The sequence below is a fragment of the Ammodytes marinus genome (assembly GCF_949987685.1).
Source record: "Ammodytes marinus genome assembly, chromosome: 22".
Lineage (NCBI taxonomy): Eukaryota > Metazoa > Chordata > Actinopteri > Uranoscopiformes > Ammodytidae > Ammodytes > Ammodytes marinus.
The window spans coordinates 4837613-4854797 of NC_137226.1; the positions used below are offsets into that span (position 1 = coordinate 4837613).

The window sequence follows — 17185 nt, forward strand, 5'->3', positions numbered from 1 at the left end:
GTGTGTGAACGGTGCTGTGGTGTCCGTTGCGTGCGGCCAGGTGTAGCGGCGTGTGTCTGCGCGTGTGGCTGGTCATCAGGTTGGGGTGAGCGCTCACCAACATGCACACCACCTGGGCACACAAAGCACAGCCGGTATGTCAGGGATAAAAATAAAAAAAACGGTCAAAGTTACAAGAAACTAGGCCACAAACACCAAAACAGTTAACACAACGTTTTTTAAGTGGAATAGTTATTTTTTTGCTGCACATGACAAACCATGAGAAGCAATGTTAAAGGTGCAGTATGCAGTTTCAGATTAGGGGGGTTTGTTTACATTCACAGTGCCTGCAGTTAGTTTACGAAACCTATTTTCTCTACATGTAATTCTTAGTATTGAATAATTATATCATCATACATCAAAACTAAATTGTTTTGCAGCCACCTGGAACCAAACGTAAGACTAGAATATGTTTGAAAACCAAACTGTGGGCCCTGCTGCTGTAAACAACAACAGTGAAACAGTAACTTTTCAGGTATATTTCTAACTTCAAACAGGGTTGCAGGGATCCCATTTTCCTGTGAGGAAAGTTTGTTTATTTAGTTATGAGAATATACCTCATGCTTACTGGTCAGCACCTCTTTCCTCTAGAGGCCATCCTACCACCTTTTACAATGACTCGACGTCATTGTAAAAGAGGGTCAGCCCTCAATTGATCTTTCGAGGATAAATAAAGGAAAATGAAAATGAAATGTGTAACCCACTCTCTCTCTTTATCTACCAACAGTAGCAAACATTAGCATGTGTGGTGGTAATCCTTATTACCTACCACGCCCAGCTCCATATTCTAGTATTGGTAGTTGTAATTAGTGAGTTGTGATAGTGGATCTTCCCTTTCGTTTGATCACAGATGGTTTCTTTTTATAACTCAGTCTCAGACCAACAACGTGCCGTTCTCTAGAAAGCTCTCCCCCCCTCCCCTTTCATGTGCGTCTTCGTGTATATACTGTATGTGTGTGTGTGTGTGTGTGTGTGTGTGTGTGTGTGTGTGTGTGTGTGTGTGTGTGTGTGTGTGTGTGTGTGTGTGTGTGTGTGTGTGTGTGTGTGTATAGTAAACTTTTGCCCCGTGTTAGCTACATCTGTGCACAGCAGTAGCTTCCCCACCACAGGGATTTCCCTTCATTATCATGCAGGGAGGGAGATACTGCTGCCTTTATAAATTATTCATTCGCACTCAGACAAACCTGTGCGGGGCTTGACTGCAATTACTCACCACCTTAGCACAGAGAATGTGTGATTGCGTTCCAAACGTCAGCAGGCATTTTCGGCATACGGCTCTTACTAGAAGTGGTGTACTTGTGTGTGTGAGCATAGCCTACTTTTTTTTTCTTTTTACCAAAATAGCAAATGTGCACCTGCCTGTCTGTCTAGCACACAGGCAAGTATTTGAGGAAGATTTTATTTTAATTTTTTTTCAAAAGCAGATCCCAGCTTGTTATTATTTAAATGAGGCTATATTGTACTTTCACCCATTTCATTTTAATTACAGCCGTTCTACATCGCTGCCAAAAGGTTTGAATTGTTTTGGCTCTTAATCAGCTTGTTGTGTATTTGATGTATTTGCATTGTATATTGTGTATGTGTTGTTGTTTTTGTGTTGCATTGTTTTGACGCGACATCATTGCAAATGAGGGTCACCCCTCAATTCATCTGTCGAGTATAAACAACGGTTCCATGCACTGTGTGGTCCTTGTCACTGTTGCTAACACCAGCGATAGGGTCGTAGGGAATATGCACATTGAGTCACATGCTTAGAACATTTTTAATTGTTCTCTGACACACTCAAAGTTACATAGTGCACCTTTAATTACCCACTGAAAGGCACAGAGGATTATTCTAAGATAAGTCCAACTCTGATTCCAACAGCATTCAACTCTTGGCATGTGTAGTGTAAAATATACACTTTCAACTAATAACTAAAAAGCTAAAATAAAATGGAGTCATATGTCACCATCCCTACTGACCTGTAGTCTTCCATACATGGCTGCCAGGTCCAGAGGTGTCTCCTGCTGGCTGTTCCTCATGGTGGGGTCAGTCAGCTCCTGCAGCAGCACAGACACCACCTCAGAGTGGCCATACTGCGCCGCACAGTGCAGGGCCGTCTCCCTCTCATGGTTCTGAGGGGAGAGTGAAAGGAAAAAATATAGAAGATAAGAAAGTCTTAATAGTTTTTGTACAGTCACCTATAACAAGGATAATTGGGAGTACTAACTGAAGGTGCATTGGACATGAAGACAAGATAAGTAAAAAAAAAAATTATGGTCAAGATTTATTTAGTAAGTACCGGTACTTCTTCTTCGTCTTGCAACAGGTGCATTTCCCCAGGACACCCACTTTCAAAATGAATATGGCCATTAAGTTTGTCCATTCTGTGCTACTGTAGAATCATGGCAGTGATTTTAGGGTGATAGAATTGAGATATGAAAGAGGAGAAGGAGCCAGTTAGTTTTATTTAGTGAGACACTGACTGACACACAGTAAAATTCAAGATGGAAAGCTACAACCTGTACACACATTTCTGCTACACATACAGTATAAGCTGGCACGCGTCTCGTCCGTATATCATTCTACGACGTTTACAAATTCAGAAAGCGTGTCAGGTTTGTGAGAGCTGTCGGAGGGGAATATATACAGCTTCCTGTCCTGAGAGATGAAAATGTATTTTCCTCAAACCCTAAGTAGCTTTTTTTCATCCAACACTCACCATTTCAGTCGTCATTCAACTGGCAGTCAACATAATCAGGAGAAGTAACAATTAGATTTTGACTCAATAAGTGTGGCCTGGACTTTTTAAAGGGGGAGTCAGTGATCCTGGAGATTTCGACAAAAAGTGATATTGACAACAAGCATTTTCCAGAATCGCTGTCACCACCTTTAATGTGCAGTAGGCTATATCTCAGAATATGGAACTTCGACTGTGAAGACTGTATGTTTTATTATAACAAATGTATTTTACTATATCGTAACATTAACTTGTGCCCACAGAAGGAGTTACAGTCATGGACATTATTTACGAATTATAGAGCAAATACATATGGGACTAATTAGAGAAAATGTTTAAATGCTGCTCAAAGCTAAATAGTGGAGGGGTAAAGCAATATTTTTCATGTGGAAAAAATTCAAGATTGCATCGATTCAGCACAACTTTATTGATCACATGCATCAAAGCCACCAAGACTTCTAGAATGAGTTAGCTCAATTCTCGCTACATAGTTTTATGGCCAAGACATTGGGCACAAAATGTCTCATGAAAATAAATGTTTTCATTTAAAAAGGTCATTTTGAACTTGGGAGGCCCTTTATGTTCAGACAAACTGTGGCCATTTCCTAGTTCTCCAAAGGAGGGGGCCCCCTGTCAAGATAAGAACATTGTTTGTGGTCCCTGGAGTCCCGCAGCTCTCGGTCAAAACAGCCCAGTAATGACTAGAAAACTGAGCAGAGGGACACCCAAGAAGTAGAGAGAGACAATGATGGATAGCCCCATAAAGGGAGAAGACAGAGTAGATGAAGAGAGAGAGAGAGAAAGAGAGAGAGAAGCCGTGTCCCATCCGAGGGGCCGCATCCTTCTAAGGACGCGGTCTACGTGGTCTATGAAGGCTATAGCCTGTGAAGGCCGATTCGAAGGCCGAACGAGCGTTGTTAATTGAGACGGTCTCCGCAGGTCTCGGTTTACGAGCATTTCCGGTTTGCGTAACAAGCCGTTACCTTACGTGACGACTCGCCGCTCCTGTGCTGCCTAGCAACCCTGATTGCTGCCAACGGAAACAGCCTTGTCAACGGAGGAAAAAAGAAAAAGAAGTTGCCTACCAGACGAAAGAAAAAAAGTAAAAGAAAAAAAGAAAGGAAGATAAAAGTTAAGAAGATGGAGCAACACGTTGCTGTTTTGTTATTTTTTATTTTATTTTATGCCATCTCTGAATGAAACACAATGAATCTTGGGATATGTTGCAGCCTTCAAAACTGTGAAACGAAGGCTGCATTTCTCGGCCGCATATGAAGGAGCCTTCCAAATGGGACAAGCCTTTGCGCCGCTATGACGCAATCGGTCTTCAAATGCAGCCTTTGTAGGCTGCGGCCCCTCAAATGGGACACAGGGAGAGAGAGAGCAGAGTGGACCCTTCAAGTCTGAATATGTTCCTAAAAACTTGAAAAACAAAGAATCTGGCAACCATATAATGTAGGTTAAACACACACACATGTGATGGAAGCATTCACATATGCTTTCTGTGGATATTATTATTTCAGGGGGGGGGGGGGGGGAAGAAAGCTAGAAAAGGGGGGGGGGGTTCGTATGGAGAAGTGTTGTTGCTGGTGTTTGTCCAAGGGTAAAATTTACATTTTGAATAGTAGCTGAAATGTAACACTACGTTATGTAACACTGAGAGGGGCAGAAGGGACAGAGAGGATGAACAGAAGCAAAGGAGAGACAGTTGAAGAGAGGAACAGGGGAAGAACGTGGAGGAACTACATTAATTATTTAGAGAAAATAGAGAGTTGAATTTATCCCCAAAAAATCTACAAGACATCAATCTCTTGTTGGAGTAAATGATACAGCATGTACAGTAGCTTTATTATACTATGAATGGATTCTGGTAGCATTTTAAAGTGTCCACTGTAATACTACAGAAGTTTTTTGAATTTTCCATCAGAAATACTGTAATTACAGTGAAATCGCCACAAGCGTGAATTAAACAAATGTACAAGTCAAGCCTATATTTTATTTTAATATCTACGTGGGAAAACATTTAGTAACTACAAATTACCACAGCTTTTTATTATGTCGACTGAAAAATTGGACATGTTTTTGACTCACTTGATCAGGGCCAAACAAGGCCAGCTCCCAACAAGAAATTGATTGATATGCCAAGGTCTAAATGTAGAGCGTACGTCATTTAAGGCAATTAAGAAGTCTTATTATCAAGTTGTATGTAGAGTAATCAATAGATGAAAATATTCAGTTTCACTCCTTAAAATAGAGACATATCCCTGACCCCCCCCCCCCCCCACACACACACACACACACACACACACACACACACACCATCTCTCCATCCATTCGTTTATCAAATTTCCTCATATTTCTCGACTCGAATGCACCTCTCAAACGTTTGCATGATAAAAAAAAATTCAAAACACCACGACCACACTCCACTGCTCAGCTCTCATCTCATGCCTTTTTTCCTACTCTCTTTCTCCCCAGAGTCACTCACAGCCCTCCCTCTCTCCCTCTCTCCCCCTCTCCCTCATCCCTACTTTAATTTCCCCCACTGAGCAGTGAGCGAGAGAGACAGATGAAGAGATACTGTATGTGTGTGAATAAGTGAAGGCAAAGAGCCCCTATGTGAAAGCAAAAAAAAAGAAGAAAAAAAATCACAAGTGCTAGAGAGAGCTCTGCCTCCTTCTCAGCCAATCAAATCGCTCCGTTCTCCCCCCATGGACTGCACACCCCTACATCGACTACTACAGCATGGAACCTTCCAGAGCAGGTCTGATTGCAGCAGGCAGGCAGGGCCCACTGTACTGTAAGCACAATAATCACACACACTCGTGCATGCCCGCTGTAATTCACACTCAACAACAGTTGACTGGAGTAATTGTGGGTTGCATTATCTTTAATAAACCCCATTTTCTCTCCGGCTCCTGTGTGGATATTCCGCTATATTACCATTTATTTTCAGTTGGATGACTCAAATTCCCCAAGGGACCATTTAAGTTCCATCTTATCTAATCTACTGTGTATTTACTGTCTTCTACTCAGTGTTATAGCCTATACTCCTGCCAAATTTCGAGACCGCTACAAATTCGGCGCAATCAGTCATCATTTGCCACCGACAGTTTTAAGTGTGGAGCAGCCCTGCAGTGTGTTTGCAGGGAGAATAGGCCGTTCAACCATTAAAGGTTAAATAGCGCACAGTAAAGTTGAAGACCCAGTAGGGAATTAGGTGTCTTGATCTATACTGTATAACATATAGGTTTAAGATGGGTATGAGACAAAGTAGTGGTGTTTTATGCCTCAAGGTTCATTACTGTTGGACACACCAATGATTTTTTTTCAGTCATAAGTGTGGCCGTTACCCTTTACATTTACTGAAGTAAAGAAATGCTAAAAATGTTAACATAAAACATAATGGCCTATGGTAAAACATGGTGAATTATTGTAGCTATATGGTCACCAGCAGATACAATATAAGTACCATATTAATTTAGGGCAGTGTACATCTATAAATATATACATTTTAAAGCAATAGTGCGTAACCTTTTCATATAAATGAATGCTGGTTATATTCAAGCCATCGCCAAACAGAAAAATCCCAAGAAATGTTTCAGTGGATGATTCTACGCTAAGAAGAAACCTGGACGTACAGCAGAAGGTATAAAATCCATGTGCGATCACCTCATGCAGATGCGCCGACAGTATTGTTGTAATTACTCAAGAATTCCTCAAGGGGGCGACATAAATTGCGCACGCACGCACGCACGCACGCACGCACGCACGCACGCACGCACGCACGCACGCACGCACGCACGCACGCACGCACGCACGCACGCACGCACGCACGCACGCACGCACGCACGCACGCACGCACGCACGCACGCACGCACGCACGCACGCACGCACGCACGCACGCACGCACGCACGCACGCACGCACGCACGCACGCACACACACACACACACACACACACACACACACACACACACACACACACACACACACACACACACACACACACACACACACACACTCGCACAAATGCTGGCTGATAGACTTTCAACACAGAAATGATATCAACAGGGACGGAGATTGCCACCATTGTTTGACAAAAGAGAAGAAAGTAGAGACAGTGTGACAGGAGAGAGAGAGAGAGAGAGAGAGAAAGAGAAAGAGATACAAAGAGAGAGAGAGAGAGCAAGAAAACTTGAGGAAAAATCCCTCCCTCACAGCGTATTTTCACCGCGACTGACTATATATTTCCATTACAATTGCTCTGACAGCTTTCCGATAGCACCCAGCCCTCGGTGTATTGTCGCTGATTGGGCTCTGAGCAACGGCCGTGCGCTAATGACACGTCAACAGGCATGGATGGCAGCACATTATTGACATGCCCATACAAATGGATGTCAGGGCTTTCCTTTCAGCGCTCGTACACAGCTGACGACCACAAACGTAAACAAATATGCGCAATGAAACGCATCTCCTTGTCCTATCTCTCTTAACCAAGACAGATGAAGGCCTATAGTTTTATTATTGTGAAGGGAGAAATGGGCTATTCTGTTTTTATGATATGTATTCACTAGGCTATGAATGTACCATATAGCCTACCCTTCATTACCTTTCCTAACTGAAAGCCACACGCAATCTACTTGCACACTTGTGGCAGTATGGCACCCTCACCTGCGCACATGTACACACACACACACACACACACACACACACACACACACACACACACACACACACACACACACACACACACACACACACACACACACACACACACACACACACACACACACACACACACACACACACACACACACACACACACACACACACACACACAGACACACACACATTTTCCCAGGGTAAACACTATCAGTCTTATCTAAATTCATCTCGGGGGGACCAAACAAACCGCAACATCCATGTAAATAAGCAGCAGGCCCTTATCGGACCAGGTCTGGGCTGAAATGAAACCAGTGCGAGTGTGTGTGTGTGTGTGTGTGTGTGTGTGTGCGTGCGTGCGTGCGTGCGTGTGTGCGTGTGCGTGTGTGTGTGTGTGTGTGTGTGTGTGTGTGTGTGTGTGTGTGTGTGTGTGTGTGTATTTGTTTGAACACACACCGTGTAAATGCTGATGGACCGATACACAGGATGAGCTACGTCTACTTTACAGCATCCCAGTAATCCCAGCAGCTCAACTCACACACTGCCTGGGGAGAGGCACAAGGTGAAACTGTTTCTCCTCTTTGCTCTATTATTAATGTGAATCCATCTCTCTCTATTTACATGAAGGCTATGCAGAGAGTATTCAGTAGATAGGCTTATACACTAAAAACTCATCTTGAAATTGTCCTTTTTGCAAAACAGTGTAATGAGTATTTTTCTTGAAGATTTATGACTTTAATCTAGTTTTTTTATGGAATATTACCCCTCTTCAGTTCCAAGACTCCGTATTATTATTTTTTTAACTGCATACAATGGTCCTCATAATATGTTGTGGCATGTGAAAAAGAAATAAGAAAGTCTCAATTTGTCAAATTTATCAGAAAAAAAATTATTCAATAAAATAAATATCTCACTGAGCTTTAATCAAATCCCTTCTAGCAGAACATTAGGTGGAAGGATGTCGGTACTTGGGGAGGAACAGTTATGACTGCTCCCATCTGAATAGGGATTCCCACTGCTGTAGTGCCCTTGAGCAAGACACATTAAAATCCCCCAACAGCTCTGTGGTAGCTTCTCAGTGGTTACTATTTTAATTCTAAACCCATAAACTAAGCAAATTAAGGACTATATTTATCTCAAGTTACCACAAGGAAAACTCCAAATGTTCTTTTCCGTGCCTCCATACAATATAATAATACAACACCTCAATTAACACACTTACACACAGTCTGCTGTCAGCTTGCAGTAGTAATCACATGCAGCAGGGCTATAGTGTGCTTTAAAATCATGGCGATGTGATGAATCCCTTTTCTCTCAAACTAAACCTTAATTAAAAAGCCCAACTGTCAGGCAGAGGAAAACATATGACATAGCATTTTTTTTTTAAACAAATGACTCGTGAGAAAACATCTTATGGCTCCGTTTGAAAATGTGTTTTTGCAACGACAGAGAAAAAAAACTTTCCCCAGGGCAGATTTTTCTCATTGCGTCATGTTTTCTCACAGAGGCCACGGTGCGTTTACAATCACATGTTGACCGTTGGGAAACATATGGTTTCGTTTTTAGGAGTGGTAGCAGCATGTGCTTATATATATATATATGATATGGGGGCATGTAATTACTAAGCCTGTGATACAGATACAAACAACTAAAAAGATATTCGTGGAAATGCACAGCAGGAGAACAACCTCTCTTGACCTTTTTACCTTTGTCTTACTTCATAATATACATTCTCCCAGAAGGCCTAGCTGCACTTTGGGAGGCCATCCAGCGCACAACATATCATCAAAACTCTCTTACTGTATTATATGGTATGTGGTAAGATGGCCTAGAGGAAAGATGGGCCGACCAGTAACCATGAGGTTGCTGGTTTGATCCCCGGCACCGGACAAGAGGGTGTCAGTAGTAAAAATAGTGGTAGCTGGTATTACATCTACAGTGCCCACCATCTCTACCATTGTGTCCTTGAGCAAGACACTTAGCCCCAAACTTCTCCAGGGGCGCTGTACTATGGCTGACCCTGCGCTCTGACCCCCTCTGAAGTGTGGTCACTTGAGAAAGGATATGCGAAAAGACGAATTTCAATGTAGCCTTGTGTAAATTGACTAATAAAGAAAACTTAATGTATGTCAAGGATTGTAATGCTACCGGTCTCCAGATCTCCAGAAAAAAATGGAAGTGAAAAAGGAGGGGAAAGAAGGAATAGTTTAAACTTTCCGTCCTCCTGTTGATAGTAAAGAAAACATTCTTGGGCTGTGTGGTCAGCGCAGGGGGGACATACTTGACCCAGTCAGTCACCCACGCACACAAAACACACACAATAACCCTTTAATTGAGCAGTCCAGAGGCCCCGAACAGAAGAAGAAGCCCAGAGGTTGTGTGCCGATTCCCACACACACACACATACAACAACAACAAAAACACACACGCGCACACACACACACACACACACACACACACACACACACACACACACACACACACACACACACACACACACACACACACACACACACACACACACACACACACACACACACACACACACACACACACACACACACACACACACACACACACACACACACATCTGTTCTATGTCCGTGGGAGCAACAGTCAGGAGAACACCACTGTCCAAAACAACCTTTATAATCCAGTTTGTTCTATGGGAAAGCGCCTGTAGGTAAAATATGTCATCATTATTCAGTCAGAATACACAGGCCTGGCCCTGGATGCATGTTTTTCCAAGTGCTGCTGGTTGTGTCTTGCACTTAAATCTCATAAAATTGCATTTCGAGGAACTCTAGAGCTCTAAGCGGTTTAGAATGACGATCATGAGTTGCAACATCCTCAAAAATGGCTTGAAACAATCTGAAAAATGCTTGCAAAAAATTCTCGCATCTTTTGAGCAATAGTACTAAACTATATCTACACAGCCCATTCACTACAGAATACCAAAATTGACTGTATACCTATCATTACAGCCGTGCATAGCAGTCCAAAATATATGTTTTTGGACAGTTTAATTTATTTCACTGCAGTATATTGTTTTGTTTACTTCATTTTGTTTCATCATATTGTGTTATTGTAGCTGCATTAATAAGGGAAAGGTGGCTGTTCAGCATTCAGCCAGTTCTAAAAAGGGAAACTTTCATAAAGCAATAATCACATTATTTCCTTCAACTACAGAACGTTTTTCTCGTCTGCCGCTCTCCTAATTTCAATTTTTCCCCAACAGAGCTTGTGATGCTGAATATGAAGCTTTTCAGCAGCGTACTCTCAAATATACTGTAGGAGTGTCCTTGAATGCACCATGAACAAAGAGTTTCTCAAAGATGTTAACTGTAAAGACAGGCTGTAAGTGGTGTGAGGAGTTCACCTTTGACACATGTCTCAGGTGGATCTCTGAACTTGAACCATTGAATACCACATTACAGGACACTGCACCACTCAGCGACTTGTTCATCATCATTTGACATGTTAATGTGGTGCCTTCAAGGCCAAATGAAGAACTGGGAAATCAAAGTGTGTCTCTTTGGTAAGTACCTCTTGCTTTGGTTCCAAGGTAAGTACTAATAATACCTTTTAACAGGGTTGGCATGTTGCCCGAAGGCAGCTTACTTCCTCCTCAACAGTCCAGACAAACCCTCAGTGTGCTGTTCTGAGGATGTAGAATGATCTTCCACACACTTTAGAGGGAGGCTCAACCACTCCCATGTCTCTCATCATTTTCAGTTCTAGACAGGGGACGAAGCTTGGTCCCTTTTAAGGGATTTGATGATCTATGACCAGCTGTCCACAGGAACTGCTTAGAAAGAAAAGCCCCTTCACAGTGAAGTCCAGCTGTATCTGCTCCCGTCTACTGAACAAAATATGCAACCACGACAAAAAGTGGCATACTGAAGCTAACAGGCCATTGTTTTTGCACATCTGATGGTTGAACTTTTTTTTTGTTGATCAAATAATTTATTTAATAAAAAATAATATTTAAAGTGGCTCAGAGGACCCTTCAGTATGTGTTCATTCTAGCGGCCAATTGGACAAAAGCTGTAGTGTTTTTACTACGCCAGCTGTTGTTCCTGGGTGAGCGTACCCATGACAAAGGCATTAAGAGAAACTATATAAAAATAGCATTCTTTACACTGATGGTTTCGTTTGCTGTTACATGTCATTTATCATGATCAGAGGAAAAATGAGACTGTTTCAGAAATATTGAAAAGTACCTCAAATAGTCTATAAAATGTCTTTAACCTTAGGCACGGACCTTAAGTGAAGCATCAGTTCATGAGACAATCTGAGTGGCAGAAAGAGAGATCACAACAAACAACGTCTGACTCCATGAACGCAATGCATTTGGCCCTGGCAAGCCTCAAGTAAACAAGCCGTCTATCACTGTCTGTCACACATTCAAACAGAGGCGTAAACACACACACACAATATGTATAATCATCTTTTCCAAGTCGGACGGCCTTCACCTCTCTCATAGACACACACACACAAACAGACAAACACCCCCCACACACACACACACACACTCAGACACACACACACACACACACACACACACACACACACACACACACACACACACACACACACACACACACACACACACACACACAGACAGATATATAAACACACGCTCCCTTAGTAAACAAAAACAGCTGTGTGAATGGGAACTACTGGGACCAATTAGGCAGTAAACAGTGGGCTGGAGCTGGTTTACCGCCAGCTAATAACTTCCACCAAACTCGAATAATCCTCTAATGGCTGCAGTGCTGACCTGGGCCCACCTACACAGTACACACACACACACACATAACTATACCTATCTTACTGTCAATCTCTACCTCTTTCTTTCCGGTTTGAGACCTTTTGCCCTCATTTCTACCTCCCTCCTGCATCCTTCCCTTATATCTCTCTCGTGTGAGCAAAAGAGCAGCTATTAAGACAAAGTGTGTGATCCTATACGGTGTCCTCCCCAATAAAACTTAAGCTGTACACACAGATATTTATACGCACACAGACACACACTCAACCTGTGACACGAGTAATGGCGTTGTGTGAGTAATATGGCAGACAATAGGGGGGGATGTTGAAAGTCTGGATGATTGGTGTGAGCACGTGCGAGTCCCCAGTATATCACGCTGACTAATGTATGCAGGGTCCCCCCCACCCATGCTCTCAGCTGCAGACACAGAGAGAGACAGACAGACAGACAGACAGGGAAAATATGGAGCTTAAAGCGCCGTAAACACACAAACACTCTATAAATCTCACACTCTAAGATTGATGCGCCGCCAACCTGAAAAGCCGCCATATACACCCTCAGAAAGACGATGAATAACTTGCAAGACAACTGTAAATATAGGCATGGCGAAGGCATTGTCAAACGCACAGGTGCCGTTTAGATGAGTGCTAAACCAGTGTCTCAGTGCTTAAGGCAAAATAAATCAACACTGCACCTTAGAATAGAGCAGTGCAGCCAGCCTGTGTTACTGCTGTGTATGTGTAATTGTTATACAGAGCCAATCAGTGTAATTTGATTATTAACGAGCTACATTTACTATTTGCAAAATATGTGTGCGGGGTATTAAAATTTCCCAATACGAAACCAAACACCAGAGCTCACACACATTGACACACGCGTTGACCGTGCGCTGAAGTCAGCAACTATGCACAGCAACATCTCAATCAGCACCTTCCATCCTGTGTGTGTGTGTGTGTGTGTGTGTGTGTGTGTGTGTGTGTGTGTGTGTGTGTGTGTGTGTGTGTGTGTGTGTGTGTGTGTGTGCGTGTGCATGTGCATGTGTATTTGTGTGTCCAAGCTATCTGCCCAGCACCTCGCTCAGCTAAACTAATCATTGACATGGTAAAAAAAAAAGTTAAAGTTAAATTGCCTGTGCTCACTTGCTGACAAACCTCTCCATTTCAAGGGGCAAGGGACACCATTTATCACAGCAAACAATTAGGCTCCAACAACTCGCGGAGAGGAAAACGATTTGGCTAATGGTGACAGAGGAAAATGTGCTTATTAAGGCGGAGTAAATAACGCTCCAGTAACCTGTGGGGTCCATTACTGCTAGAGTGCACATCAGGAGCAAGAATCAATCAATCTATCTATCTATCTATCTATCTATCTATCTATCTATCTATCTATCTATCTATCTATCTATCTATCTATCTATCTATCTAAGCCATTAACATTTCAGCTGCCCACCCCTCTGATTAAGCAGCACCACGTCCTGTGTGCCTTGCGCTTTATAAAAATGCGGCGCATCAGCGAGGCGTGACATCATCAACAATATGTCAGAGATGGACAGAGTGAGTGAGTGAGTGAGTGAGTGAGTGAGTGAGTGAGTGAGTGAGTGAGTGAGTGAGTGAGTGAGTGAGTGAGTGAGTGAGTGAGTGAGTGAGTGAGTGAGTGAGTGAGTGAGTGAGTGAGTGAGTGAAGGAGAAGAAGGTCATTTTCGCTGATGAGGAATGACAGCAGTGGTAGTGCTGAACGCTCCCGGGATTGAAACGTTTGACTGGCTGTCAGAGAAAGAGAGGCAGAGGGAGAGCGAGAGAGAGAGAGAGAGAGAGAGAGAGAGAGGGAGATATAGAGAAATGGATGAGACGGGAAGAAAGAGAGAGAGACATACAGTGAGAGAAAGGGATAGAGAAAGAGATGAGATGAGACGAAGAAAGAGTGATTGAGAGAGAGAGAGAGAGAAAAGAGAACTATAAAGGATGGGTTCTGTTGGACTGGAGCAATACAAAGAGTCGACACGTGGCAGCGCTGGTTTGTAAACGCCACAAAACGAACAACGGAAGAAACTCAACTTTAATTTAAATTGATGGGATTTGTCAGTGTATTTGTGGTTCTGGTCCAGTTATAACAGGGTTTCTCAACGGGGGCGGTACCGCCCCCTGGGGGGCGTTCGTACAACCTAGGGGGGCGCTGGGACCAGGCTGGGACACAAGAGCTTTTTTTTTTTTTTTTTTTTTTTTAATATTTTTTTTTTTTTTTTTAATAAATATATTTTAAACTTTCTTAAAAATCTTATAAATATTTTGACTGCAAAAATAGGTTACCTGAAATAAACAGCCTATTTTAACTTTTCATGTTTCTAACCCCTCGACCTCTTTTTAACTATTCTCTCCAATGTTCTGCGGTCTGCTGACTGTCACAGCCTTAGAAAAGAAAAGGCTCTGCAGACAGCCAATCAGAGGTCTTTGAGTCAGAACAACCAGCCAATCAAAGCCTTAGCGGCAGAGGAATCAGCCAATCACAGACTAGTATAATGACGTTTACTGATATTGCTAATGCTAATGCTAGCGCAGCGAGATTCAAACTTAAACTAACTATTGTCTCTTAGGTGGAGAAAACACAGAGTAATCAGCCAAAGCATGGAGTTAACTAACACACAAGCTGAACCATGTTAAAGACACAACCCTCATATGTTGGAGAGGGACGATATACTAAACGCTGTGCACCGCGAGAGGCTCACTGAAGCCCTGTACAGCAGCCCTATGACAGCAGCAAAGCACAGCTACGTCATGAGCGCTAGTTCGCGGGATAACAGTTCAACAACCAATGAAAACGTGCACAATTAACTTTAATAACATAACATAAACAAACATGGCGGATAGCAAGAAAAAGTGCCGGCAGTACAATGCCAATTACATTAGTTATGGATTTATCCCGTCACCGATGAACACCACTTTACCAATGTGCCTGCTCTGCGATCAGGTGTTCTCTAATGAGGCCATGATGAAACCCTCGCGACTACAGGAACATTTAGTGAAAAAACATCCCGAAAAATCAGCTAAAGATCCATCCTACTTTAAGTCTCTGAGGGATCAACATTCAAGACGGCCCACCATCAACTCTCGTTCGCCCGGAACGTCAATCACAATGCGTGTGTGTGTGTGTGTGTGTGTGTGTGTTTGTGTTTGTGTTTTTTTTTTTTTTTTTTTTGGGGGGGGGGGGGGGGGGGGGCGCTAGAGTATCTCGGTAAGGTTAGGGGGGCGTTTGCTCAAAAAAGGTTGAGAACCACTGAGTTATAACAAACAAGAGGAGCGACTCTACTCAGTCACAGAGGACCATTTCACATCTAAGTGGGAGGTCCCAAGCAACATGAACACATGTTAGATTTATAGTTCCTTTATGTCAGAGGTCCTGAGGTCAGGGCCACAGGCAGTGCATCACAGATTAAGTGGCCTTCATGGGCTCAACATGTTATGCCCGATGTAGTACTCAGGCTTACTGGATGTAGATCGCTCATACAGCCCTGCTGAAAGTAAAGATTTGGATGGTGCAGTAAAGCAGGCCTGCTTGTTTTCTCTGTAAACGATTGTAGGTACACCTTTAATAGTTTTTTTTTCTGCAGTTTTTGGTAGGGATTTATTAGCAATTTCACTGCCAGCCTCCACACTGTACACAAACGTACCATCAAAATAAGATCCCCCACCGGTCACACTATTTTTTTTTTTGCAAGGCCACAGTTGCTGGCGACGATTGGCGTTGTCATGGCGTTTACCTGTTGGTTGACGCGGCCGTGTGAAGGTCTGTGGTGGATGAGGATACGCACGATGTCCACGTCTCCCCGCCACGCCGCCAGGTGCAGAGGGAAGCAACCTTTACTGTCTGACACATTAGTGGACGCTTCATACTGGAGCAGCTTTAGAACCACTTCCCTGAGAGAGAGAGAGAGAGAGGGGGAGAGAGAGAGAGAGAGAGAGAGGGAGAGACAGAGAGACATACCGATCAATATATCAACTGATGGAATGATGAGGTGATAAAGGGAGGGAGCAAAAGCAGAGGTGGGCACCAAGACCTAAAATCCATATCATGGAATATACTCACATTTCTCTTAAGGGAAAAAAAAATCTAAAATGCTTTTTAATCCTGCTGCAGAAATAGGGATTTTTTCCCTTTCGCACAATAGAGTACAAAGCAACCCTTCAACATGTTAGAATGTAAATGATTTTGCTGAATAAATAATATTAATATAATAAGGAACTATACAATATTAGTTGCCTTTTGTCTTGCCATTCACTCATATTTCTGCAATTTTTATATAATTTTAACTGGTGAAATCAACTGGTTTATCTATTTATTTAATTATATATTGATATATATTATAACGGTGGATAAAGTCCTCAGTACTTAAGAGGCTGAAGCTCAAATCACTCTTCGTATTATAGTCTGTGCTGTGAATCCACCAAACTGCCAGCTCAGTGAGAGATGTCTGAGATAACGCTTCACATTAAGAAATCTCCAGATGAAGTTGTCACCTCTCTCTGAAGGGAGAAAGGTGAAGTGCTTCATTTGCATTTTTGAAATGTCAGGGGAAGAAACAGAGAGAGAGAGAGAGAGAGAGAGAGAGAGAGAGAGAGGGAGAGGAAGAGAGAGAGGGAGAGATGGGTGAGGGAAGGAGGGAGGGAGAGAGGGCCAAAACCTTTCAGAGGAACAGGGGTAGAAGCAAGCAGACGCTTAATGAACTGCTTTGTTAATTCATAATTTATTCTATTTAGATAGAAGTCGATCAGATTTAAGTGGCAGATATGAAGCAAAATTACACTGGGGGGATCTTGGGGTCAAATTCAACAGACTGGATTGAGGCTATACTACGTGCATCTACAAAAGGCTTTTTAAATATATTGTCACGTCACATTGCAGCCATTCTAAATCGCTAAATGTTTAATGTCTAATCTTGAATCTTGATGTATTTCCTTTGCTTTTACCATCTCTTTCTAATGTCTAGTCTTGATG

At 42.7% G+C, this 17185-nt stretch overlaps 1 protein-coding gene across 1 annotated transcript in view; it reads right to left on the reverse strand.

Moving 5' to 3' along the window:
• anks1b (ankyrin repeat and sterile alpha motif domain containing 1B) overlaps positions 1-17185 on the reverse strand; it is a 206563-nt gene that overhangs the window by 132157 nt on the left and 57221 nt on the right. Inside the window, exons 3-5 of the mRNA XM_080050738.1 lie at positions 15951-16107; positions 2004-2156; positions 1-112 (exon numbers count right to left, since the gene is read on the reverse strand). The exon at positions 1-112 is cut by the window's left edge and continues 32 nt beyond it. Of these exons, the coding sequence (XP_079906864.1) occupies positions 1-112; positions 2004-2156; positions 15951-16107 (422 nt within the window). The remainder of the gene's footprint in view (positions 113-2003; positions 2157-15950; positions 16108-17185) is intronic.